This window comes from Macaca thibetana, chromosome 11, assembly GCF_024542745.1.
Source record: "Macaca thibetana thibetana isolate TM-01 chromosome 11, ASM2454274v1, whole genome shotgun sequence".
Lineage (NCBI taxonomy): Eukaryota > Metazoa > Chordata > Mammalia > Primates > Cercopithecidae > Macaca > Macaca thibetana.
Genome location: NC_065588.1, coordinates 52,213,474 through 52,239,391, shown reverse-complemented (window position 1 = coordinate 52,239,391; position 25,918 = coordinate 52,213,474). Strand labels below are relative to the sequence as shown.

At 48.8% G+C, this 25,918-nt stretch overlaps 4 protein-coding genes across 11 annotated transcripts in view; 3 read left to right on the top strand and 1 right to left on the bottom strand.

Moving 5' to 3' along the window:
* Positions 1 to 4,354, top strand: part of PMEL (premelanosome protein) — a 13,065-nt gene extending 8,711 nt beyond the window's left edge. The window contains exons 5-11 of the mRNA XM_050749139.1: positions 65 to 226; positions 478 to 1,200; positions 1,930 to 2,046; positions 2,286 to 2,370; positions 2,480 to 2,685; positions 2,788 to 2,875; positions 4,111 to 4,354. Of these exons, the coding sequence (XP_050605096.1) occupies positions 65 to 226; positions 478 to 1,200; positions 1,930 to 2,046; positions 2,286 to 2,370; positions 2,480 to 2,685; positions 2,788 to 2,875; positions 4,111 to 4,246 (1,517 nt within the window). The 3' untranslated portion in view covers positions 4,247 to 4,354. The remainder of the gene's footprint in view (positions 1 to 64; positions 227 to 477; positions 1,201 to 1,929; positions 2,047 to 2,285; positions 2,371 to 2,479; positions 2,686 to 2,787; positions 2,876 to 4,110) is intronic.
* Positions 1 to 25,918, top strand: part of SARNP (SAP domain containing ribonucleoprotein) — a 238,725-nt gene that overhangs the window by 44,575 nt on the left and 168,232 nt on the right. Inside the window, exon 1 of one of the 2 annotated variants that reach the window (XM_050749193.1) lies at positions 19,375 to 19,378. The exons of the other annotated variant lie outside the window; for it this stretch is intronic. The gene's annotated coding sequence lies outside the window, so the exon portion shown is untranslated. Of the gene's footprint in view, positions 1 to 19,374; positions 19,379 to 25,918 lie in introns of those variants that run through there. 2 annotated transcript variants of the gene reach the window in all.
* Positions 1 to 25,918, top strand: part of PYM1 (PYM homolog 1, exon junction complex associated factor) — a 233,812-nt gene that overhangs the window by 176,238 nt on the left and 31,656 nt on the right. Inside the window, exon 1 of one of the 5 annotated variants that reach the window (XM_050749198.1) lies at positions 25,145 to 25,149. The exons of the other annotated variants lie outside the window; for them this stretch is intronic. The gene's annotated coding sequence lies outside the window, so the exon portion shown is untranslated. Of the gene's footprint in view, positions 1 to 25,144; positions 25,150 to 25,918 lie in introns of those variants that run through there. 5 annotated transcript variants of the gene reach the window in all.
* Positions 220 to 25,757, bottom strand: DGKA (diacylglycerol kinase alpha). Of its 3 annotated transcripts, none has more exons than XM_050749133.1 (24): positions 21,853 to 21,972; positions 21,254 to 21,398; positions 20,777 to 20,850; positions 20,324 to 20,459; positions 19,815 to 19,889; positions 19,308 to 19,357; positions 18,879 to 18,953; positions 18,563 to 18,682; positions 18,340 to 18,454; positions 17,698 to 17,786; positions 17,441 to 17,560; positions 17,155 to 17,253; positions 16,897 to 16,980; positions 16,552 to 16,625; positions 16,293 to 16,367; positions 15,797 to 15,882; positions 15,617 to 15,706; positions 6,653 to 6,813; positions 6,334 to 6,398; positions 6,005 to 6,095; positions 5,527 to 5,725; positions 5,299 to 5,419; positions 5,049 to 5,109; positions 220 to 517 (listed from the first exon to the last, which is right to left on the bottom strand). In XM_050749133.1, exons 1-24 carry the CDS (start codon positions 21,883 to 21,885, stop codon positions 446 to 448), a joined length of 2,310 nt encoding a protein of 769 aa, XP_050605090.1. In that variant the 5' UTR covers positions 21,886 to 21,972; the 3' UTR covers positions 220 to 445. The 3 variants fall into 3 exon arrangements, with proteins under 3 accessions (XP_050605090.1, XP_050605091.1, XP_050605089.1); XM_050749134.1 differs by lacking the exons at positions 220 to 517; positions 21,853 to 21,972 and adding exons at positions 4,436 to 4,774; positions 25,668 to 25,757; XM_050749132.1 differs by lacking the exon at positions 220 to 517 and adding an exon at positions 4,436 to 4,774 and having other exon boundaries at positions 21,853 to 21,978.

The following is a 25,918-nucleotide window of genomic DNA, read 5'->3' as shown; positions in this document are numbered from 1 at the left end:
CTGTCCCTCAGTCCCCTTTGACCAGTAATCTCTTCTTCCTTTCTTTTCATTCCAAAAACTTCAGGCCAATACTGGCAAGTTCTAGGGGGCCCAGTGTCTGGGCTGAGCATTGGAACAGGCAGAGCAATGCTGGGCACACACACCATGGAAGTGACTGTCTACCATCGCCGGGGATCCCGGAGCTATGTGCCTCTTGCTCATTCCAGCTCGGCCTTCACCATTACTGGTAAGGGTTTAGGAAGGGGCAAGGCCAGTCATAGGGCAAGAGAAGGCAGGGAGGCTTGGAGGGACTGGAAAGGGGAAAGGTGAAATGCTGTGCAAACTTAAAGTAGAAGGGCCAGGAAGACCTAGGCAGAGAAATGTGAGGCTTAGTGCCAGTGAAGGGCCAGCCAGTCAGCTTGGGGTTGGAGGGTGTGGCTGTGAAGGGAGAAGTTGTGGCTCAGGCCTAGTTCTCACCTTTTCTGGCTCCAATCCCAGACCAGGTGCCTTTCTCCGTGAGCGTGTCCCAGCTGCGGGCCTTGGATGGAGGGAACAAGCACTTCCTGAGAAATCAGCCTCTGACTTTTGCCCTCCAGCTCCATGACCCCAGTGGCTATCTGGCTGAAGCTGACCTCTCCTACACCTGGGACTTTGGAGACAGTAGTGGAACGCTGATCTCTCGGGCACTTGTGGTCACTCATACTTATCTGGAGCCTGGCCCAGTCACTGCCCAGGTGGTCCTGCAAGCTGCCATTCCTCTTACCTCCTGTGGCTCCTCCCCAGTTCCAGGCACCACAGATGGGCACAGGCCAACTGCAGAGGCCCCTGACACCACAGCTGGCCGAGTGCCTACTACAGAAGTCGTGGGTACTACACCTGGTCAGGTGCCAACTACACAGCCCTCTGGAACCACATCTGTGCAGGTGCCAACCACTGAAGTCATAAGCACTACACCTGTGCAGATGCCAACTGCAGAGAGCACAGGTACGACACCTGAGAAGGTGCCAGTTTCAGAGGTCATGGGTACCACACTGGCAGAGATGTCAACTCCAGAGGCTATAGGTATGACACCTGCAGAGGTGTCAATTGTAGTGCCTTCTGGAACCACAGCTGCACAGGTAACAACTACAGAGTGGGTGGAGACCACAGCTGGAGAGCTACCTACCCCTGAGCCTGAGGGTCCAGATACCAGCTCAATCATGTCTACGGAAAGTATTACAGGTAAGAGGACCAGTGTGAATGAGGTTCATGGAGGTGGGGTACCCTACTCTACTCTGTAAGTCTTACCCAGGACTCAGACATTACCTAATCCTTTGCTTAGCACTATGGTCCCCTCAGAGCTCTCACTGGCCTGGCTATAAAGCCCTCCAGTCTCTATTAATGACACAGAATAGATCTGGAGTTCAGGAAACCAAAGTCTTCCCCTAGGCCATGAGAGAAGAGCTTGTTGCTTTCTCTACTGCTGAGAATGGTTGGCGAGACCAGGGAACAGACTGTGATCATTTACATAATATTTATAGCTCATTTTCTGTTCAAGCATAATTGCACGGAAATCCTTCCCAGATTCCGAGATCCTGATCCTTCCATTTCCCAACCCTGGATTCCCATCCCAAAGCAAAAAGGGAGGAATGAAATAGTGATGCTTGAATGAGTTAACACATGTTGAATGTCTAGCCTAGGACCTGGCATAGTGTGAGATGTGATAAACATTTGAGAATTTTTTAAAACTCCAGTGCCACCCCTAACTGTGATTCTGGAGGAGTCATTTTCTTCTTCTAGGCTTCAGTTTCCTTATCTATAGAATAAAGTTTCCCAGGTCTTATCTGATTCCAAGCCAGTGACTCCAGAATCCAGTAACTCTGGTTCAACCTGAAAAAATGCCTGCTTGGCCTCTGCCTCCAGATGAGTCATCTATCTCTTGATCTTGCCTCCTCAATCCTCTCCTGCCAGGTTCCCTAGGCCCCCTGCTGGATGGTACGGCTACCTTAAGGCTGGAGAAGAGACAAGTCCCCCTGGACTGTGTTCTGTATCGATATGGTTCCTTTTCTGTCACCCTGGACATCGTCCGTGAGTCCTGCCTACTTTGGGGGCTGATGGAGGCAGCTATGTGCTGCCTAGGGCTGGTCAGTGGAAGCACACCTTGGGAGGAATTACTCACCTACATAGGAAGAATACCCAAATGCCAGAGTCCTCATTTGAAAGCACAGGGATGAGATTGGTGGAGCAGCCCTGGGGCTTTCCTGTCTATGGGCTTTTGGGGAGGCCAGGTAGAGGAATCCTAACTTGATAATCTTGCAACTCTGCAGAGGGTATTGAAAGTGCTGAGATCCTGCAGGTTGTGCCATCCAGTGAGGGAGATGCATTTGAGCTGACTGTGTCCTGCCAAGGCGGGTGAGTGTCCCACTAGTGTGCTGATAACTCTTGGGTTGACTGTTTCTCTGCTCTCTGGCATTTAGTGTCCCTTCCCAGATCCCCTTATATATTGTGACACCTCTTCCAGGCTGCCCACGGAAGCCTGCATGGAGATCTCATCGCCAGGGTGCCAGCCCCCTGCCCAGCAGCTGTGCCAGCGTGTGCCACCCAGCCCAGCCTGCCAGCTGGTTCTGTACCAGATACTGAAGGGTGGCTTGGGGACATACTGCCTCAATGTGTCTCTGGCTGATGCCAACAGCCTGGCAGTGGTCAGCACCCAGCTTATCATGCCTGGTAGGTCCTTGGACAAGAGCTAAGATGACGAAGGGAGTGGATAGAGGGTAGCTGGCAAGGAGCAGACACTGAGTGAAGCAGTGCCTGGGATTCTTCTCACAGGTCAAGAAGCAGGCCTTGGGCAGGCTCCCCTGTTCGTGGGTATCTTGCTGGTGTTGATGGCTGTGGTCCTTGCATCTCTGATATATAGGTAAGAGCCTCATCACACAGCTCAGACCCCCTTATCCCTTGTTAGCACTAGTCACTCCTCCTCAAGGGAGAAGAAACCATCTCTCCCTTTAAGGAAGCATGGTGTCCAGGAAAGAGCCTAGTCTTGTACGTTGGCCAGACCTGGGCTGCAGTCTTGTTTGTGGGACCTGGGGAAGTAGCTTAACCTGTCTAAGCCTCTGAAAAGTAGGTAAACTAATACTTGCCCTGTGGAGCTGCTGTAAAGATTAGAAACAATGAGTAAAGCACCTGGCTCTGAAGCAAGAGTGCAATAATTGATATTCGTGACTGTTGTTAATAATGTGAAGAGTGGGGGCAGTTTGGGTAAACTGAGTTTTCTTTTTCTTTTTTTCTTTTTTTTGTCGAGACGGAGTCTCGCTCTGTCGCCCGGGCTGGAGTGCAGTGGCCGGATCTCAGCTCACTGCAAGCTCCGCCTCCCGGGTTTACGCCATTCTCCTGCCTCAGCCTCCCGTGTAGCTGGGACTACAGGCGCCCGCCACCTCGCCCGGCTAATTTTTTGTATTTTTAGTAGAGACGGGGTTTCACCGTGTTAGCCAGGATGGTCTCGATCTCCTGACCTCGTGATCCGCCCGTCTCAGCCTCCCAAAGTGCTAGGATTACAGGCTTAAGCCACCGCGCCCGGCCTTTTTTTTTTTTTGAGACGGAGTTTCACTCTTTTTGCCCAGGCTGGAGTATAGTGGCATAATCTCGGCTCACTGCAACCTCCACCTTCCAGTTTCAAGCGATTCTCCTCCTTCAGCCTCCCAAGTAGCTGGGATTTCAGGCACCTGCCACCATACCCGGCTAATTTTTGTATTTTTAGTAGAGACAGGGTTTCACCATGTTGGCCAGGCTGGTCTCAAACTCCTGACCTCCTCGTGATTTGCCTGCCTCGGCCTCCCAAAGTGCTGGGATTACAGGAGTGAGCCACCATGCCCAGCCTGGGGTAAACTGAGTTTTCTACCTGCAAGAAGGGCAGATCCCCCAGGCCTGGGGTGGCATGATCCTCAGGCAGGGAAGCTTATGGGGTGAGGGAGGAATGGACAGAGGTTACCACAGAAATAAGAGAGGGTAAACCCTGGAGTTGAGGAGAAGGGGAGGGAGCTAGGATCAAGGCTAAGCAGACTGGGATATAGGTGTGTTCCCTTCTTTGGAGAAGCACACAGACAAGCTGCTTTTGTCCATTGCTAACCAGTTTACCCCTTCTCCCAATATCAGGCGCAGACTTATGAAGCAAGCCTTCTCCATTCCCCAGCTGCCGCATAGCAGCAGTCACTGGCTGCGTCTACCCCGCATCTTCCGCTCTTGCCCCATTGGTGAGAACAGCCCACTCCTCAGTGGGCAGGAGGTCTGAGTACTCTCATATGATGCTGTGATTTTCCTGGGTTGACAGAAACACCTATATTTCCCCCAGTCTTCCCTGGGAGACTACTATTAACCGAAATAAATACTCAGAGCCTGATGCTGGTTTTTTGGTCGCTTCTTGGGAGAATCTATGTCATTTAAGGAGTGAAGGTATAAAAGAAGGATGTGTACCACTTACTTAGCAGATCCCAAAGGGGAAACACAAGTCATTTTATTCAGATGAGGCACTTTCAATGTATGTGTTTTGGGGTGTGTGTATGTGTGTGCGCAAGGGGAACAGTGAGGTGGTGCAGGATAATAAATACTGTAAGGGTGAAGGAACACTCCCCCAAGCTGGCAGGAGCGTGTGGCAGCAATGTACAGAGCCTCGGGAGTACAGTCCAGGAATAGGGAGGTGGGTTCACGGCTGGCTTGGAGGCCAAGGGTGTCCCCTTTAGCTCAAGAAGCCAAAGAAATTGGTGGAGCGGGGGGGTGGGCCCATGAGCATGGGCATCTGGTTCTTGTGGGTGATCTTGATCTGGAAGGGAAGGGAGCACATTCAGAGGCAGGACCTGATGCTTTGGGGCTGTGGCTTCAGAGATTTGGAGGGAAATCTGTGGGGTTTGGGGTGGGTTTTTAGGTTCCTAGAGAGGCCACAATAGGGAAACCAGGGGCTGAGAAATCAAGGTTTAGAATGAATGATGTGCAGGGGAAGTTCAGGCATTAGAAAGGTGTAAAGAAGCTGTGGAATGGGGATTTAGGATCCATGGAGTCCAAGGGTTTAGTTTTTGGCTGGGATCGTCAATACTCACTGTACAGGGCGTCTGCATCCAGGGTTCTCCATCAATTTGCATGGGAAGGGTTTTTGTGGTGCTATGGGAGACCAAGGAACATTGGTGATTTCCTTACTAATTGAATACCAAAACTCTGCTTCTCAGGTTGACTTTGAGACCTTCTGTCACTGAGGGAGATCTAGTAAAGTTCCTCCCCACCATTCCCATGACCCTTCTGCTGCCCCAGCCCCACACCTTCCCTCAGGGACCCTGGTGGAGTCTTCCTTACTGGAAGGTGATCTCAGAGCACTTGGCCAGCCGACGTCCCGCATTCTTGAGCTTGGTATAGATTTGGCCCATCTCAATTGCACCCTCCAGCCCGACTACTTCCAGTCTCTTGTCACTTAGGTCTGGGGAGGAAGTAGGGAGTTAAGTTTTACACAAATAGAGTATCCCCATAGGGAGTCACACTTTCCCTTGGTCCTGCCCACTCAGCTCCCAAGGCTGCTCCTCTCACCTGGTACACAGGTTTTCAGGATATCAGGGTCGGTGATGACTTTAGCTGTAGCACCTAAGGCCTGGTTGATCCCATAGATATCCCCATGGGGTTTCCTGGTATCACCCCAGAGGTTGGAGCCACCATGCATGCTAGGGATGTTTAGCACTGCGATGCCTTCTAGGGACAGGTTGCTCAGATCCAGCGGTTTCCCACATATCTGAGGGGAGGGGCACAGTCCCAGTTAGGGAGGGTACAGATCCTCACCTCATGGCATAATCACAGATGACAAACTGGGGGAGGCAGGATTTGGAGATGTGCAAGGGATGAAAATTGGGACTAGTGTATCTTGAGGACTTGGAGAATTGGAGTAGGAGAGCTGGGAGGTCAAAGAAGTATAGGTTCAAGAATATGGGAAGTTCCTAAGGGTGCCATGGAGGGAGAAACTTGGCTATTAAGAAGCTGAAAAGGAGGTAGGGTTGAATCTTATTACACACACCTCAACTGTCAAAGACTCCTCCAGCTTTTTGCATGTTGAGAAGATGGATTCAGATGTGGCAAATTCGAAGTACCATAGCTTGTTCTTCATTCTGTGTCAGCCCCAACACAAGGCCCAGTAGGGAGGGACAGGTTACACAGTGCTGGTGGGGGTGGTAAGTGACAGGGAAGGGCATCAACCTCCTAACTTTAGTCCCATGGGGAACAAGGGTAGCTTTGGTTAGGGGATTTCCTAGAGGTGCCACTGCTCTTCTAAGCAATCTGAGTCAAACTTGGTCACAACCTGGCTCCTGACACTGTATGCCCACACCCCCCTCTCCTTTCCCTCACCTGCTGTTGAACTTCTCAGGATATTTCTCTCGCATGATGTGGAATCGATGAGCAATAGAGGCATCCTGGAGAGTTCAGGACATGAAGGTCAGTACAGAGCTCGCTATCTCCCTCCCCGTCTCCCCTCTCTCCCAAGTCCCCATGTTGCTCCCCATAGCGTGTCCCAAGATCTTCTCTTGCAACTCACACCACTGTACTGCACTCCCGATTTCCCTGTGTCACAGGTCACTTAACCTCCCCCCTCCCTTTCTGCTCTCCTCCAGCCTCTGACTGCTTGGCCCCCGCTTTCTTCCTTCTCCCCAAGCCCCATTCCACTGACCACACCAATGGAGAAGTAGTTATTGATGATTTGAAAGGGGACGGGGTCACTCTTTTCTTCGGTTTGTTGAGGTATCACCTCCACGGACCATCGATCCATATGTACCACTTTACTCGTCTCTAAATCCTTGAGGATCTTTGCCAGATTCTGTCCTTCATATCCTAGGAGTGGAGAAGATAGGTTAGCACTGAGCTCTGGGTCCCAGAGAGGCCTCTTCTCAGCTCCCAGCTCCACAAATTCCCAGGGGCCTTCTGCCCTGTTTCTGCAGAGCCTCCCAGCCCTAGCCAGTGACAGGGCAGAGTGCATGGTCACAGCTCCTATGGACCTTTCCTCTATACTGTGTGGAGGGTGAATGTTTCCAATGTGTGTGGATATGCAAAGATGGCACCAACAGTCATCTGGAAGGTTGGAGAGAATAGCTAGGGGAATGCTGAAAAAGATGGGTGACAAATAGGGATAATCCTCTCTCACACTCGACCCCTGATGCTTTCACTCCCCATTCAGACAGACCACAGTATAAAGCAACCATGTGTAAACGGTGTTATACAGGCAGAGTGAATGGAATAAAAGGTTCAATAGTAAAGAATAGAGAGCCCCCAAATAGACTCAAGTATATATGGAAATTTAGTATGTGATGTCATTTCAAATAAATGGGGAAAAGATAGATTATTCAATAAATGGTGCTGGGGAAAGGGAGGAGCAGAATGAAAAACTACCTACTGGGTTCTATGCTCGCTACCTGCACGACGTGACCATCCATACCCCAAACCTCCCAAAGTGCTGGGATTATAGGCTACCTGCGCCCGGCCAGAATTTGTACTAGAATAAAACATTAGTAAATGTTTTTATAATCTTTGAATGGACACAACACTAGAAGCCCAAAAGAAAAAGATAGATAAATATAATTATGTTAAAATTTAAAACTAGATGGACATGGTAGTGCCTATAATCCCAGCTACATGGCAGGAGGATTGCTCGAACCCAGAAGTTCGAGACCAGCCTGGTCAACATAGTGAGACCCCCATCTCAGAAAACAAACAAGGCCAGGCGCAGTGGCTCACTCCTGTAGCCCCAGCACTTTGGGAGGCTGAGGCAGGTGATCACTTGAGGCCAGGAGTTCGAGACCATCCTGGACAACATGGGAAAACCTCATCTCTACAAAAAATAAAAAATTAGCCAGGTGTTGGTGGCTCACACCTGTAATCCCAGCACTTTGGGAGGCTGAGGCGGGCGGATCACGAGGTCAGGAGATCAAGACCATCCTGGCTAACATGATGAAATTTTATATCTACTAAAAATACAAAAAATTAGCCAGGTGTGATGGCAAGTGCCTGTAGTCCCAGCTACTCAGGAGGTTGAGGCAGGAGAACGGCGTGAACCCAGGAGGCAGAGCTTGCAGTGAGCCGAGATCGTGCCACTGCACTCCAGCCTGGGTGACAGAACGAGACTTTGTCTCAAAAAAAAAAAAAAATTAGCTAGATGTAGGCTGGGCGTGATGACTCACGCCTGTAATCCCGGCATTTTTGGGAGGCTGAGGCAGGCAGATCACGAGGTCAGGAGTTTCAGACCAGCCTGGCCAACATGGTGAAACCCCAACTCTACTAAAAATACAAAAAATTAGCAAGGCGTGGTGGCAGACACCTGTAATCCCAGCTACTTGGGAGGCTGAGGCAGGAGAATCGCTTGAACCCAGGAGGCGGAGGTTGCAGTGAGCCGAGATCACGCCACTGCACTCCAGCCTCGGCAACAAGAGTGAAACTCTCTCAAAAAAAAAAATTAGCCAGGTGTGGTGGCATGTGACTGCAGTCCTGGCTACTCTGAGGTGGGAGGATTGCATAAGCCTAGGAGTTTGAGGTTGTGGTGAGCTGTGATCTCACCACTGTACTCCAGCATGGGCAGCAGAGCAAGACTATCTCAAAACAAAGAAAGAAACAAAAAACAAAAAAGGAAAAATGGGCAAATAATACAAACAAGTCTATAATAGAAGAAAAAATACAAATGGCCAATATGCATAGGAAAGGTGCTCAGTATTACTAACAATTTCAAGAACCATAATTAAAACAATTAGCTAACTTTTGTTGCCTATCAGGTTGGCAAAGTATAAGGAGATTCAGAAAACCAAGTGCTAATGAGTTTATGAATAAATTGGCATTCTCATTTGCTGTTAGCTACGGCATGACTTGATAACTCATTTTTGGAAAGCATTTTGGCAATTTTTATCAAAATGTTATTGGATTTTATCAAAACATAATATTTGCTGGGTGCAATGGCTTACGCCTGTAATCCCAGCAATTTGGGAGGCCGAGGTGGGCAGATCACCTAAGGTCAGGAGTTCGAGATCAGCCTGGCCAACATGGTGAAACCGTCTCTATTAAAAATACAAAAATTAGCTGGGCATGGTGTTGGGCGCCTGTAATCCCAGCTACTCAGGAGGCTGAGGCAGGGAGAATCGCTTGAACCTGGGAGGCAGACATTGCAGTGAGCTGAGATTGCGCCACTGTACTCCAGCCTGGGTGACAGAGTGAGACTCCGTCTCAAAAAAAAAAAAAAAAAAAAAGTTGTGTGTTTATGCATACGTGTGTGTGTGTGTGTGTGTGTGTGCATGCATGTAAAAACAGAAAAATGAGTGTAAATAGGAAACAGTGTTTATCTCTGAGGAGGTACATGGAATTTTGTGGGGAGTCTTTAAATCTTTATGGTGACAACATACTGATTTTTTTTTTTTTTTTTTTGAGACGGAGTCTTGCTCTGTGCCCCAGGCTGGAGTGCAGTGGCGCGATCTCGGCTCACTGCAAGCTCCGCCCCCCGGGGTTCACGCCATTCTCCTGCCTCAGCCTCCCGAGTAGCTGGGACTACAGGCGCCTGCCACCTCGCCCGGCTAATTTTCTTGTATTTTTAGTAGAGACGGGGTTTCACCGTGTTAGCCAGGATGGTCTCGATCTCCTGACCTTGTGATCCGCCCGTCTCGGCCTCCCAAAGTGCTAGGATTACAGGCTTGAGCCACCGCGCCCGGCCAACATACTGATTATTTATGTCAGTTTTTTTTTTTTTGAGATAGAGTCCAGCTCTGTTGCCCAGGCTGGAGTGCAGTGGCATGATCTTGGCTCACTGCAACCTCCGCCTCTCTGATTCAAGCTATGCTCCTGCTCAGCCTCCCAAGTAGCTGGGATTGCAGGCGTGTGCCACCATACCTGACTAATTTTTTGTATTTTTAGTAGAGACGGGGTTTCACCATGTTAGCCAGGATGGTCTTGATCTCCTGACCTCGTGACCCGCCCACCTCGGCCTCTCAAAGTGCTGGGATTACAGGCGTGAGCCACCTCGCCCAGCCTATTTGTGTAATTTTTTTTTTTTTCTGAGATGGGATCTTGCTCTCTTGCCCAAGCTGGAGTGCACTGGCTCACTGCAGCCTCAACCTGCCAGGCTCAAACTATCCTCCTGCCTCAGCCTCCTGAGTATCTGGAACCACAAGCTTGTACCACCATGCCTGGCTAATTATTTTATTTTTCATAAAGATGAGGTCTCACTATGGAGCCCAGGATGGTCTGAAACTCCTGGGCTCAAGTGATCCTCCAGCCTTGGCCTCCCAAAGTGCTGGGATTACAGGTGTGAGCCACTATGTTCGGCTATTTGAATAGTTTTTTAAAAAGAAAATACCATTGTTGTTTTTTTCCCAAGATGGAGTCTAGGTTTGTCACCAAGGCTGGAGTGCAGCGGCATGATCTCAGCTCATTGCAACCTCCATGTTTCTCCTGCCTCAGCCTCCTGAGTAGCTGGGATTACAGGTGCCTGCCACCACACCCAGCTAATTTTTTGTATTTTTAGTAGAGATGATGTTTCACCATCTTGGCCAGGCTGGTCTTGAAGTCCTGACCTCATGATCCACCCACCTTGGCCTCCCAAAGTGCTGGGATTACAGGCGTGAGCCACCACGTCCGGCATGAACATTTTACTATTAATAGTTATTTTCAGGCCAGACGCGGTGGCTCACGCCTGTAATCCCAGCACTTTGGGAGGCCGAGGCGGGTGGATCATGAGGTCAGGACTTCAAGATCAGCCTGGCCAAGATGGTGAAATGTCATCTCTACTAAAAATACAAAAGAATTAGCCAGGCACGGTGGCTGGCGCCTGTAGTCCCGGTTACTCGGGAGGCTGAGGCAGGAGAATGGTGTGAACCTGGGAGGCAGAGCTTGTAGTGAGCTGAGATCGCGCCACTGCACTCCAGCCTGGGCAACAGAGCGAGACTCTGCCTAAAAATATATATATATATATTTATTTATTTATTTATTTTTGGCTGGGTGTGGTGGCTCACACTTGTAATCCCAGGACTTTGGGAGGCCAAAGCAGGAGGATCACCTGAGGTCAAAGTTCGAGATCAGCCTGACCAACATGGTGAAACCTCATCTCTACTGAAAATACAAAAAATTAGCCAGGTATGGTGGCGCATGCCTTTAGTCCCAGCTACTGGGGAGGCTGAGGCACAAGAATCGCTTGAACCGGGAGGTAGAGGTTGCAGTGAGCCAAGATTGTGTTATTGCACTCCAGCCTGGGCAACAAGAGTGGAACTCTGTCTCAAAAAAATAAATAAAATAAAATAAAAATGTTCATATTCTCCAAGTCAGCAATTCTACTTCTAGAAATCTCTCCTAGAGAAATGTTCATATCTGTGCGCAGAGATAGATGTATGAGTGTTCACTGCACCATGGTTTGTAAGATTAAAAAACTGAATGCTACCAATAGGGAACTGTTTATAAATGATTACACATTCACACAATGGAACACTATTCAGTCCTAAAATGGATGAAGCAAACCTGACTGTATAGAAATATAATGATAACCAATATGAACTGTTAAGTTAGAAAAAGAAGAAAAACATCTATAAAATGATCTCATTGTTTAAATATATGTTAGTTTGTGTCTAGGAAGTAAAACATGGAGGAACAGCCCCCAAAACTGTAGGGCATAGATTATAGGGAGCTTTCACTTTCTTGGCACATATATATGAAATGTTTGAGCTATTTTTTTTACCACCAGCGTGTATTATAATTGTAGTCAGGGGAGAAAAAAGGTTTTAAAAATGTCTCCATAGGCCAGGCGCAGTGGCTCACACCTGTAATCCCAGCACTTTGGGAGGCTGTGGGAGGCTGAGGCAGGCAGTTCACTTGAGGTCAGGAGTTCGAGACCAGCATGGGCAACACAGTAAAACCTGTCTCTACTAAAAATACAAAAATTAGGCGTGTTGGCACAGGCTTGTAATCCCAGCTACCTGGGAGGCTGAGACATGAGAATCGCTTGAACCAGGGAGGCCAAGGTTGCAATGAGCCAAGATTGTGCCACTGCACTCCAGCCTGGGCAACAGAGGTAGACTCTGTCTAAAAACAAACAAACAAACAAACAAACAAACAAAGAAACGAGGATTTTCAGATGGGAGATCATACTGGATTGTCCGGGTGGTACCAGCATAATCACAGGGGTCCTTATAAGTGAAAGAGGAAGGCAGGAGAAAAGAGTTGTAAAAGGAGATGTGACCATGGAAGCAGGGGTTGGAGTGATAAGACCACTCACTGGTTGGAAGGGGGACCTTGAGCCGAGGAATGCAAATAGCTTGTTGAAACTAGAAAAAGCAAAGGATTCTTCCCTAGAGCCTCTAGAAAAGAACTCAGCTCTGCTAACACCTCGATTTTAGCCTAGTGAGACCCATTTTGGACTTCTCTCATCCAGAACTGTAAGATAATAAATTTGTGTTGCTTTAAGCTGCTGTTTGTGGTAATTGGTGACAGCAGCAATGGGACACTAATGCAGACTCCTTTAATAACTCCTCTTCCTCTGCTCAACTGTTAAATAGGGTGTTTACCAGGATCTTGCTGTCCTTGTTCACCTTCTCTTACCTCTTTGCCTGGGTAATCGCAGCTACTCTCAGAATGTCAATTACCACCTAGGCGCAGAGGACTCTTAAACACGTATCTCCTAAAATATTTGACTTCTCTCCTAAATTCCTGATACGTATTTCTAACCACCCACCATAACATCTCCACCTGCCCCAAACTGAATTTTTCTTCCTTAAACTGATCTTCCTCCTGTATTCCCTATCTTAATAAATCCACCCCGAGGCTGGGTGCGGTGGCTTATGCATATAATCCCAGCACTTTGGGAGTCAGAGGCAGGTGGATCACCTGAGGTCAGAAGTTCGAGACCAGCCTGGCCAGCATGGTGAAATCTCATCTCCACTTAAAATACAAAAATTAGCTGGATGTGGTGGTGGACGCCTGTAATCCCAGCTACTCAGGAGGCTGAGGCAGGAGAATCGTCGGAACCTGGGAGGTGGAGGTTGCAGTGAGCTGAGATTGTGCCACTGCACTCCAGTCTAGGCAAGAGAGCAAGACTCTGTCTCAAAATAAATAAATAAATAAATGAATAAATGAATAAATAAATGCCACCCCCATCTGCTGAGTCCACAAACCTAGGAAATGTCCTAGACTTGTCTCTACCTCCTCCTCCACAACCTGTCAGTTATCCAGAGCTGTGGCTTCTACCTCATTAACTCCACTGCTGCTGCCTTGGCTTCTGTGTTCATCATCTCTTGTCTGGACTACTGCAAAACAGGTAATTTCCTACAATCCATCTTCCACAGAGTCTCCTTCCTACAATCCATCTTCCACAGAGCTCCCATAGTGATACTGTTTTCAATCCCCTCTCTTCAAACCTCATGATTTTTTCAGTGTCAACATGTTTTCCTTCTTATTTTTAAATTTAAAGTCTCACACTGTTGCCCAGGCTGGAGTGCAGTGGTGCAATCATGGCTCACTACAACCTTGATCTTTTCAGCTGAAGCAATCCTCCCACCTCAACCTCAGCTGGGACTATAGGCATGCACCACCATGCCTGGCTATTTATTTGTGTGTTTGCTTATTTTTAGAGATGGGTTCTTACTGTGTCACTCAGGATTGAGTGCAGTGGCCCAATCATAGCTCATTGCAACCTGAAACTCCTGTGCTCAAGGAATCCTCCAGTCTCTACCTCCTGAGTTGTTGGGACTACAGGCATGTGCCACCATGCCCAGTTAATTTTTTAAAAAATATTTTGTAGAGACTTGGTCTCACTTTGTTGTCCAGGCTGGTCTCCAGCTCCTGGCTTAAAGTGATCTTCTGATCTCAGCCTCCTAAAGTGTTGGGATTACAGGAAGGAACCACTGTGCCCAGCCCAACATACATTTTCATTAGTGCTATATTTATGTCCTTATTGTCCTGATTCAGGTTGAGTTACCAGAAAACTGCAATGTTTTCTGCTAACTTGTTTGCTTGGTTATGCTAACTTGATTCTTGTTTGCAGAATACAGGGAAGACATAAAACATGTAATTTCAAAATGTCTAATATTATAAATGAAAAAGTCAGATGTTGAGGATCTGAAAATTGGTCAAAGAATTGGTTATATGTCTACATATAAAACTTAAATTATAATAAGCGCTCAGAGATCTTTCTTCCTAATTTTTCTTTTAGTTACATCTTTTACTTGACATCGAGTTCCCTCTGACTGCTGCTTGTTTGATTGGGTTAAAAAAAAAAGAAAAGAAAAAAAAGAGGTCGCCCATAGTGCAAGGATTGCACACTCAAATACCTGAGTGACATGAATGGTAAAGTGGGTTGGGCGTGGTTCCTCATGCCTGTAATGCCAACACTTTGGGAGGCCTAGGTGGGTGGATCACTTGAGGTCACGAGTTTGAGACCAGCCTGGCCAACATGGTGAAACCTCGTCTCTACTAAAAAATACAAAAATTAGCTGGGCATGATGGTGCACACCTGTAATCCCAGCTACTCGGGAGGCTGAGACAGGAGAATCACTTGAACCTGGGAGGCAGAGGTTGCAGTGAGCTGAGGTGGCACCACTGCACTCCAGCCTGGGCAACAGAGCGAGACTCCATCTTAAGGAAAAAAAAAAAGAAAGGTAAAGTGAATAAGGGACTAGCAGGGAGCCAACAGGATTGTGACAAACTGAAGAATACATGTCCCACTTAGAAATAATCAAGTACAAAGAAATTGAAAACACTGCAAGGCAACCAATACAAAACAACACAAAATAATTACTGTGGGCTGTCAGCTTGCAATCTCTGGCAGGATAAAATTTAAAACTCCCCGGCACAGTATTCATAACCCTCCATAATCTGGACTCTGCTCAACTAGTCTTCCCTCTCCACGTTTTCCACCTTGCACCCTATGTCCCAATCATGATGAATGACTTACAGTTCCCCCAATGCACCACCATGTTGTTTGGTGGCTCCTCTGGCCTTACACACACTACTTCCTCCATCTAGAATGCCTTCCGCTGCCCTTAGCAGATCTCTATTCCATAAGATCTCCAGCAAGATCTTAGAGCTGGACTCTGAACCCAATAACCTCAACTCCAAGATTCCTCAAACACAATCTGCCCTACACTGACCTCTTTATCTACCAATGCTATCCCTCAAACTCTTTCTGTTTGAAAGGCACAAGAGATTAGAAAGGGGAGAGCAGTTAGGAGACTATTGCAATACTCGGAAAAAAGTCATAGTGAATTAATTAATGACTACCTGGTTAATTGTTTGAATGAGTGAATGAGACATGACCAAGCTCCCTGCTAGCTCCATCAGTCAGCATCTGGCTTAGCTGATACAACCTTCCTTATTCTCACATTGTTCCCCACCCCCATATTCCTTGATTCTCTGAGCCATAAGAGTTGGTTGGGAGAAACATAAAAATATTTACAGGAAAGGGGACTATCACCCTTGACCCTTCTAGGTTCAGATTGTGGTCGCTGCTTCTTCCAAAGCTGTCTTCTTTTTGGACATTCCACTTTTGTAACCACCTGTCTGTGCCCCTCTTCTTCCCCAATCCTCTTTCTATACCAGATGCCTAGTTTCTTCTCCAAGTGCCTTTCCCATCCTACACAACTCCCCACATCCTACAGCAAAACAATTTCTAACCACATACCTCCTCCCCATCTTAGGCATCGAGCCAGATCATTTCCAGTACCCAGGGGCAACACAGCAACAGGAGGCAAAACCGGCAAGTTAGCTTTGTCTGCGGAGGCAGGTGAAGAGAAGGATGGAGTGAGTTAGCTCTGCAAGACTACGACTCCAGTCTCTTCCTAGAGCCCCTCCCTGCACTGACCAATGGTCTCTAGAATCCAGCCTACTGTGCCATCTCCACCACACACCAAAATCCGGCCATCAGGAACATCCTTGAACAATCGGAGCCTGAGACAAAGGGGAGAGAGAAGATGAAGGATAACAGGACTGAGGTTACCCAACTCCTGGGCAGGCACATTGCTTCTTGTCTCTCATTCCTTAGGACCCTCCTCCTTTTTGTCAAAAGACTTGAGTTTCTATGAAGGTCAGAGAAAAGAACAATGGGGAAAGTTACAGCCACTCCTCAGTGGTTAGGGAAAAATTGGTATCTTCATTCTTGGAGAGCAGTACAGAGATGGGCCAGAGAGCTCGGAGGATGGGATACCCAGTGATCCTAGGGAAGGAAACATTCCGAATTCTGGCCTATTGGGGATCTCTAGCCCTCCTCTCCCAACTGCGCTCTTTCCTGCACTCTCCTAACATATACAGATACACAGACCAACGAAAACACTGTGATACAGCCCCTAACCTGTGCTCACCCTATCTCAGGACCATCCTTCAGGAGGTTGAACACCTGTCGAGGGTTTAATATATACTGGAACTTCCAGAGCACCCTGTGTGTGGGAAAAAGAAAAGCTCATGGCAGGCGCGGGGGTAGGGGGTGATCTTCTGAACCTCACCCTCTTGATGTGTTCCTCAAGGTATGCCCCTCCAGACACACACATCCCCTTCCACCTTCCAAGTGCTGCAGGCAGGCCCTCCCTCTCATCTTAGAAGGCCCAATATATCTCTCCTCACCTCTGCCCCTGCTTCCCGCCACTCTTAGGATTGACAAAGACAAGAAGTGGGTGAGTGTTAGGAACAGGGTCAATCTGCATTGGGGGAAGAAAGTAAGGATAAAGAAAGCAGGATTTTGTCAGAGTTAAGGTGGGCCCTGGAGACAGGGGCAGAGGGCTGGCATTCCACCAAGATATTTTCCTCCTCCCTCCTGTTTCCCTCCCCTTCCCTCCTCCACCATGGTGGAGTTTCTGGAGAGTGAGCATCAACCGCCCCCCACCAGGCACTCCCACTTCATTCCCACCCATGAGGGATCCAGTGAAAAATCGGCCCCCATCATGAAGCCCCAGACTCTTAGCCCTGTACCCGCAGAGCCTCAGAGGTGCTCAAATTTAAATCATCCATGGTCTTCTGGCTTGTTTTGCTATTTTTACGATCCGGTCCAGAGGCCTGGGAGGGGAAGAAAGCAGAGGGAAGGAAAGCTGTATTGTGCACGAATCCCTAAACAGAGGGGTCTGACTTGAATCCTAAAAGTATGAGCTCTCTATTCTAAATGCCACTCAGTGAGTGTGGGAAATCGGGGAGGCACTCCTGTCCCTTCCCCACTGCAGCGGAGGGTCTCACCAGGACACTAGGATAGATGGAAGATGGAGGCAGGATGTGATCTCGGAGCAGCCCACAGTCACACTCATGGCCCACCGCTTGCAGGCAGTCATCGTGGATCTGAAAGACGAGGTGGGCACAGAGAGATCACGAAGGGAACCCTGTCTCCTCTCAACCTGGCAGTCTGGGCTGGAAAGAGCCCCTGGGGCAACTGTGGCTGTAAGGGAGGTGTGGCTGGGAGGCCCGTGGAGAGGGCAGCTCTGCGGGGCCCTAAGACGCAGCCAGGAGGGATGGCTCCCAAACTGACCTCTAGGTGGCACCATACACAATGCAGCCCGGTTAGACTGTGGTAGATCCGGATCTTTTTCTGACAGCGGTCGCAGCGCCCGGACTCACAGCCTCCTCGCACCCACACATGTGATTGGACCTTGGGGAGAAAGGCAGTCCCTTGTCTGGGAGGGTCTGAGCAGGACCTAGGGGAGGGAGGAGCTGAGGGCAGCAATGGGCCGAGGGCCAGGGCCAGGATGGAGGTGATGTTGGGAGCAGGGGCTTGAGGTCACTCACACCAATGTCCTTCCGAGACTTGGCATAGGTGCTGACTTCACAAGGCAGGGCTTTCATGGCACACTGGTCGTGAACAGTGTACTTACAGACTGAGGGAGAAGGAAGAAGTTGGGAGGCTTAGCTGAGCCCCTCCCCCTATTTCCTTCTTACCTGGGGGTGAGGCAGGATCAGATATGTGATCCCTTGCTTCAGGGTGTACCAGAATAAAAGTTTGGGGTGAAGTGCCCGCTTCCAAAAGCCATGCCTTTTCCTTACTCTTCCTCCTAAAAGATCAGCTGCTACCCCATACCTGCCCCACACCATCCATATGCCAGGCAGGAACTGAGCTGGATGATGCTTGGGAGGCTCAGGTCTAACAGCAATAGTAATCATACTAGATATTTTTTTTATTGTATGTTATAGTATGTGCATGCACCATCTGAAGCACTCTTCTTGCACCAACTTTTTTAATGCTCACAATTACCTCATTTTCAGTTGAGGAAACTAAGGCTTAAAGAAGTGATGTGGCTTTCCCAAGGTCACATAACTAGTCAGTGGCAGAGCCCAGGATTCAAACCTAGGTCTTTCTAAGTTCAGACAGCCAAGCTTCCACAGATAGCTGCGCTGACCCTCTTCCCCTACCTCCCAGGTCCCATTACTCACGGTTACAGCTCAGCCCCTGTTTGCCAAGACCAATGCTTGACTCGCACAGATTGCAGTAAACTGGCCTGGGGAACCTCTTAGGCCTCCACATGTGCTGTCCATCGTCCTTCAGAGTCTAGGAAGGCACAGTAGATGCTAGGGAGTGTCAAAGCCCTTACAGGACCAATCCTGGCAAGCATAACCCAAGGCTGTCTTACTCATCCTCCAAAGTCTCTCCACTCACCATCTCCAGACCCAGCAGCACTAGCAGTGGCACAGTGGTGGCCCCAGCCCGGACCCACTCAGCTTGAGAGACAGAGCCACTACCATCATAGTCAATCTCTTTCATCATCTCCTGAAGGATCTGAGCACAGAGTGGAAAGGGACTTTCAGTGTGAGTGGGTCTTCAGACCCAACACCTCTCCACTGCCTCTTAGGATACCCAGCCCAGTCATCTTAGCCAAGGGAACCAGGTTGCCTGTCAGAGATGAGGTAAGGCAGATGCAGGACTCATTAGGGAAGAAGATACAAGAAGGGACAAGAAGGAAGAGCTGCCTTACCGGCCTCAGCTCAGACACATCCCAATCCAGGTATTCAGCCACTCGCATCATCTGTAGGATAATTTTGTCCACTTCCTGGAGCAAAAAAGGCAAGAGCCACAGTCATATCCCCCTTACTATCACCATCCAAATTCTTTTCCAGAAATCAGTGTTCCGGGGTTCCACACCAGATTCACACCTCTCATTCTCAGGTACGTCTGCCAAGTAAATAAATGTGTTTGTATGCTTGTAAGGCAGACCCAATTCATGTCTCCAGCATTCTCTTTGAGGGGTCAAGAGCTTGGGACTTACTTTCAAATTTAGTCCTACAGGACTCAACCTCTCCCCCCATCCTTTTCTGTTTCTTAAGACCCTGGAAAAGTAGGGGCAGGAGGGTGCAGACAAATGAACACATATTCCCTTGCCCAGCATACAGGGTCCCCAACTCACTGAGCTGTCCAGGATCCCATTTCTGTCCGTGTCGTACAGCTTGAAGGTGACTGTGGGGTGTTTTAGGGGGGCCAGGGTCAGTTTGTGAGAGATACTCAAAGAATTCATACCAGAATATGGGGGAAACAAACAGACAGGGAGAGAGCTTTTGGGTGAGAAGCCTAGAGCCTGGGATGGGACTGAGAAAGAGACAAAAAGGAAGGGAAAACAAGCATGGAATCCCCCTCAGTGAATGTGTCAGGGGAGACAATACACAATCCATATCCCAAGGACATCCTAGGCTGCCTACATGGGAATGTACAAGACATGGGTACTGGGGTGACTATGGTGAAGGGTATTAGGTATAAATAGTCTGGAAGAACAGAGGAAATGGGCTCATTCTCTGGCCCCACCTTTGTCTAGACCTGTCAGCCTTTAGGAATCCTGAAGGAATAAGGGAAAGGAGGCTGGGAAACACCTCTCTCTCCCTTCACTGCCCCACCACCTCACTCCAGAAGGGCAACTCACATTCTAACTTGTCTTCTGGCCGACCACCCTCCAGAAGGGAAAAGTAGCAGGAAACATCATTGAGACACACCACATCTGGTTACAAAAAAGCAGATCAGAAGTCAGGGCTCCCTTCACTTTGGCTCATGTTTTATCCTTTGTCTGTTCCACCTCTTCCTTTTTAAAAAAAAAAAAAATTTACTAATTTTTTTAAGAGACAGGGTCTCGCTCTGTCACTGAGGCTGGAGTGCAGTGGCATGATTACTGCTCACTGCACTTTGAACTCCTGGTCTCAAGCAATCCTCCCACCTCAGCCTCCCAAAGTGCTGGGACTACAGGTGTGAGCCACTGCCCTCAGCTTACCTCTCCCCTTTACCTTTCCTCCCCTTAGCTCCTAGACCAGCCTGACTATTCTCCACCAATTTTCCCCAACCTGCACAACATGTGACTCAAGTCAATTCTCATCCCCAAATCCGTAAGTTTGATTTTTCTTCCAGAGGCTCAGCCCAGTCCTACCTGCTTGACCATACCTTTTGTCACATTTGCCTCATTTAAGCAGTGATCAGTCTTAAAGGATTGAAACAGTGCCAGGCTTAGGTGTCTGGGAACATTATCCACTTCCAGATAGATTTTCAGGAATTGCTGGAATCCCTCGTACCCAATGGCCTATAATGAGAGTGAGCATTATCCCAGGGAGTCTGCAAGGTCGGAGCTGGGGCTGAAGAATTGGGAGTAGTGGGGACAGGGATAATAAGTGCAGAGCTGAGAAGCATCTGAGGCAGGAGTATGGTTTCTTTGATTAAGTCCTGAGTTAATAGAATCTCCTGTTTTGTCCTAAAGCAATAGTCGGAGTGACAATGGACACTAGGGTATCTCTAGAGGGGACAGCGAGGGACAGGTCCAGAATAATTCCTGGAAATTGGGGATCAAAAACAAAGATGGGAAGAGTTGATCAAGGAGAGAATTTCCCCGCTGCCACTCACATCTCCTTGGACATATTTAGCCATCTCACCATCCTCGAAGAGCTTTAGGACATCACTGACCTTTTTGGTGGAGTCTAGGGTGTGGAGAGAGTAAGAGAACAGCATTATTAGTCCAGCTGAGTTCTCCTGCCAGAGAAATCCAGCAGGAAAAAAGAGTCAAATAACATGAAGAAATTCCAAGAAGAAACAAAGAAATACAGAGGAAAAAATATTTCAGATCCCCAAAACAGTACCACTCTTTACTCCTCTTCTCTGAGAGCTGGAGCAAGCAGTCCAGGTACAGCGAAGGTGGGTAGAGAGCCGAGACCTTGCGCATCTCCCCATCTCCCGCTCCTCCCGTTCCCAGTCATGGGCACATCTAAGCAGCACACTGCTCAAAGCCACTGAGGAAGCTGGAGGGCAGGAGGTGTAATGAGGGGGAGGAGGGATTCTCCGGGGCAGGGTCTCTAGAACTGAAGGCCTGACAGGAAGACTCACATTCCATGTATTTTTGCAGCTGGGCAAAATCACTGGGGCTTATTAGGCCCCTCTCCTTGGCCATCTGTCTGTTTTTCTCAAGGATGGCCAGAAAGGCAGCTTCGTAGTAGTACTTCCGTTGCTTGGACCTCTTCAGAGGGTAGGCCTGGGGAAAGGTGACAGACTGTACAGTGGGAAAAGCCAGCTGTCTGGGTGTCTTTTCTTCTGTCTGTTTCATTCTGTCTCTACTCCCACTATTATTTTTGTTCTTTCCTTCTCTCCTAGTCCCTCCCTAAATATCTTCCTTTCCCTGTGTCCCTCTTCCCTGTGCCTCTACCCTCCCCGACAATGTCTGTCCTCTGTCTCTGTTTCTCTGACTCATCTCTGTCTCTCCATTTCTGGATCCTTCTCCTTCTCCCCCAACCTATCTTGATTCATCTGACTACCCTCACCTTCCCAACCGCACCCGGCTTTCTCAGTCTATATATGTTTCTGTGGGTGTGTCCCTTGTCTGTTTCGGCGTTTCCTCCAGCCATCGTCAATCTCTGCAGACTCTCCCCAGCCTGCGCTCTCTCCCGTCTCGGGTCCTCGGCAGTTCCCGCCCTCTGGGTGACTCTTACTGCGTTAGCGCGTCTTCCTGGCCATGACCCCATTTTGTTCCGCCTCTGGCCCGGGACCCCAGCTCCGCTCAGCCACCCACTCCCCGAGCCACCCACGCCCCGCAACGACCTCTAGCGCTTCTGACGCGCGACATAGAACCAGCTCTGGCAAGGTCCCTAGACCCGGCCCCGCCTGGACTGCGTTCCGCGGAGCTCCACTAGGGAAGGATGGGGACCTAGGCGCGGGGTAGGGAAGAGGCAGGGGAAGAGACTCTGGGTATCCACAGAGTCTCTTCCTCAGAAGAGGGTTCTGGGATACTGACATCCTAGAGAAAGGACTCACCCATCTGGCAGTTTTCAATGACTATAGTCCAACTTCTGCTGCCAACAGATCTAGTGTTTCCCAGTCCCGGGACAGTGGAGCCGAGTGCTAGTGTCTCGACTACTGGGAACTTCCTTCCACTCCGCTAGGTCAGCAGTGCTTAGGGAGCCCTAAGTTTTGGCTACTGGACCCAGGAACCAAGGTGCAGTGAGTGACTTGCCTTGATTCAATAATGATAATAATATATCTTACGTGAATATAACACAGAACGGTTTTGGAACAGAACTAGGATTGGTCATATTTGGGTCCCATTCTTAGCTCTGATACCACTGTGTGACTTGGAGAAGTTATATCTGTAAAATGGGGAGAATGAGAACCCATTTTTCACAGTTGTGTGGCTTAAGTAAAGCAATATATGAAAAGTGGCTTGTATAATGCCTGACATTTAGAAGGCCTACAAGAAATGCTAGTTATTATTGTATTAACAATTAGAATCAAATCCTGAGACATAGGAAACTGTTGGCATAACCATTCTACAGATGAGGAAACAGGAGCTCAGAGAAGCTTGGATTTCCTAAGGCAGTTGATAGATGGAAAATCCAAGGCTCCAGCCCAAGGCCATGTGGTAGTGCCTCTGCTTGTTACTCTGCCCTCCACTTGTTCCACTATCTCCTCACAGCGGGCCCTCTGGTTTAACTGCACTCCTTTCTGTTCGTCAGGCATGCCAAGCTCTCCCCCGCTCAGAGTGATGAGACTTACTGTTCTGTCTGCGGGACACCCTTCCCAGTTTGTAGTGGGTGCTCAATAGTGGTTGTACAAGTGATTGTGTAAAGCTGGGGATTCATAATTTGGGGCTATTAATCCAAATATGGTTACATGGGAATGGGATGCCAGAGTGTCCACCTGACAGTCAGAGGAAAGGAGATAATTTGTGGTACATAGAATAGGTGCTAAATAAATATTTGTTAAATGAATGAATGAATGATCCTGAAAAGCACTCATTGACTACCCCATCAAACACCCTGATCTCCACCCACTAATTTAGGGCTTGTTGGGTTAGGGAAGCAGTTTGGGTGTTCAAGAACAGCCCAGCCCCTTTCCTTTCTGATGGTGCAAGAACCTTCTCTGCAGCCTCTACCCTTGGGACATCTCTGCTGCCTACTTTTACGCAGCACACCATTCCTGTTCCAGCAGCTCTCTGGGAACACTCAGAAGAAGGTTCTGGGATACTGACGTCCTAGAGAAAGGACTCTACCCATCTGGCACTTTTCAATGACTGTAGTCCAACTTCTGCTGCCAACAGATCTAATGAATACTAATAGTCTTATGCCTAATGGGGCCTCTATAGCTTAATTGGCCTCTCTGATTACCTCTGGGAATTCTAAGATGACTCCAAAGTTCTAGGAAATGGAATCTGAGGGAGAAAGTGACAGGGAGGGAGCAAACAAGTTACAGTGCATAGGAGAGAGGACAGGCTTCTTCTCTGCCTCTCTTTTTACAATGATCTAACTCTTTCTTGCTCCTTTCTAGCTCCACAGGTCTTAAACCTGGAGAAGTAGTATAGAGTAGAAGTTAAGAGAATGGACTTGCAAATTGGACAGGCAAGGATCAGAATCCTAGCTCTTTGAGAGGTCATTTCATCTCCCTGAGCCTCAGTTTTCTCATCAGTAAAGTGGGCACCTACAGAAATCAGTTGAAATGTGGGCATTAAATAAGATGATATATGCAATGTACTTAGCAAACAGCATGGCACAGAATAGGAACTCAATGATCATCAGCTATTATCATTCTTACACAAGGGTAGTACCTAGAGAAACATTTCTGGAGATTAGGAAAACCGATGTCTTTGAACCAGGAAGGCATAAATTTCAGGGACTTCCAGCATCAGTGAAGCCCAGTTGTACATCTTACCCCTTGTTATTAATATATCTGTCAGGTGCAAACATGTAGTATCAGGACCGTGAACTTTGCCTCTGGGAGGATGATGAGGTAGCTAAAACTAGACTCTCAGCGTTCAAGGACACCCCTGGGCTGGAATCTTCGACATGAGTGCTCCTGGGATCTTTTCAGTGGTTCTCTTGACCTCTCTTACTGAAAATTTAGCTATTCCTGGAGCTGAAGGGCAGCAAACTGTGGGATCCTGGGAACTTAAAGACCTGGAACAAGTCCATTTTTTTCCTCCAGGTCCAACCCAACCCTGAGGCTATAACCTGGGCTAGTCTAGGCAAATGCCAGGGCTGGGAGGGTGGGGTCTGCTGCCAGCCTGCCAGCTATTTGTGACTCACCCTTCCCTTCCCTCCTCTGGTTTCCCTGCCCGCCCCTACCCACTTGGGGTGAGAAAGAAAGAAGTTGACTTGGAGGCAGAGAATCTTAGAACATCCACAGAGCTGAGAGTCACCAACCCTTGTATTTTACAGAGGAGGAAATTAAGGCATAGAGAGAGAATTACTCTCTTAAGGGCACAGACTCTAGACACCTATCCTTAGTACATTCCACTAAATCTTAGAGCTCATGGGTCTCTGGATCTAATTTTAAACATCAAATACTAAAATTTTAACCAAGAGATAAATATTATTTCCAAAGCCTGTGTTAATATTTAAAGTTTCCTTTTTTCACTTAAGCATTCATTGCTCACATTCCAAGTCTTTTAAGTCGACCATTACTCAGGAAATAGCTATGTCCCCAGAATATTGAGGCTGCCCCAGGGGGCAGGAGCTCCGAATTTGAGGGCCCAAGATTGATTACCTGGACTTCTGAATTCCTTAATCATATCATAGACTGTATCCTCCTCCTCTCCTGGACCGCTGCTGCTAGTAGGTAGCCCCCAAGAGGGAATGATTTGCTTGAAGCCTCAAAACTTATTAAGCCTCCACAAACACTGAAGACTGCAGTGCTGCCTGGCTGAGGGGGTTGTGTGTGTGTGTGCATGTGTGTGTGTGTAGAGGGTGTCATTGCGTAGTACAGGAGGAAGTTACGATACTGGCATGGTTGGGGGATGTGGGCTTGTCTGTGCTGAGGCTGAAGAGATGCCCAATAATATATTTGCCTTTCTTCCTCAGGAAAGCTTATTTCTCCTATCTAAAGGTGAAAAGTGAGATTCAGACTCAGGTATTTTCAGAAACTTCCCAGTGACAGGTGGGGAGAGGATGGGGGTGGGAAGTTTGGAGACCTGGAGGCCAAACAAGAACCCTTCTCCACCCGTGCGGCAGTGTGGAGGTTCCGAAAAGCACTTCCCTCAGAGTCGGGTCCCAGGAACCAGGCTTCACCATCCCTCCGAATGAGCTGGAGGGATGGAGGGAAGGCCTGGGAGACGTTACCCCCCGGGTTCTGGCCCAGCCCTCCCGCTGCACCCCCGCGTCCCAGCGCAGACCCTTCTCGATACCCGCTCCAGCTGTCACGCTTCCTCCTTCCCGACCCAGCACCACGAACGCAGCCCGTGGGTCCTGGCCCTCCCTACCCCTGTCCTGTTCCAATGGGGGAGGGCGGAGCGCTGGGGGGCTCGCGGGGTCTCTACCTTGCTTGGGAGGGCTCGCGGTCGTAGCTGAAGCGCTGGCGCTGGAGCTGGAGCCCGAGCTGGGCTGGAGGGGACGGGCCAGGCAGACGCGGCCGCAGCGGGGCCGCCCCGCTCCTGACGACACAGCTGCCCGCCCCCCACCCCAGCCTGCCCGTCGCGCCCGCACCCGGCGCCCCCAACTCTGGGAACTTCGAAGTTGGAGAGGCCCGTTTGTAGGTTTCCAGTTCACCATAACCTGCTCCTCCCTCCCT

Bases quoted from the DNA above. Each gene is read 5' to 3' on its own strand.
- DGKA (XM_050749132.1), bottom strand. From the start codon at position 21,885: ATGGGGTCATGGCCAGGAAGACGCGCTAACGCA. The intron at 6,096-6,333 runs GTGAGGGAAAGG...GGGCTGACACAG, and splicing joins CCTGAGAAGTTCAACAGCAG to AATGAAGAACAAGCTATGGT. The intron at 5,420-5,526 runs GTGAGAGGAGCA...CTTCCTCCCCAG, and splicing joins CCTGAAAACCTGTGTACCAG to ACCTAAGTGACAAGAGACTG.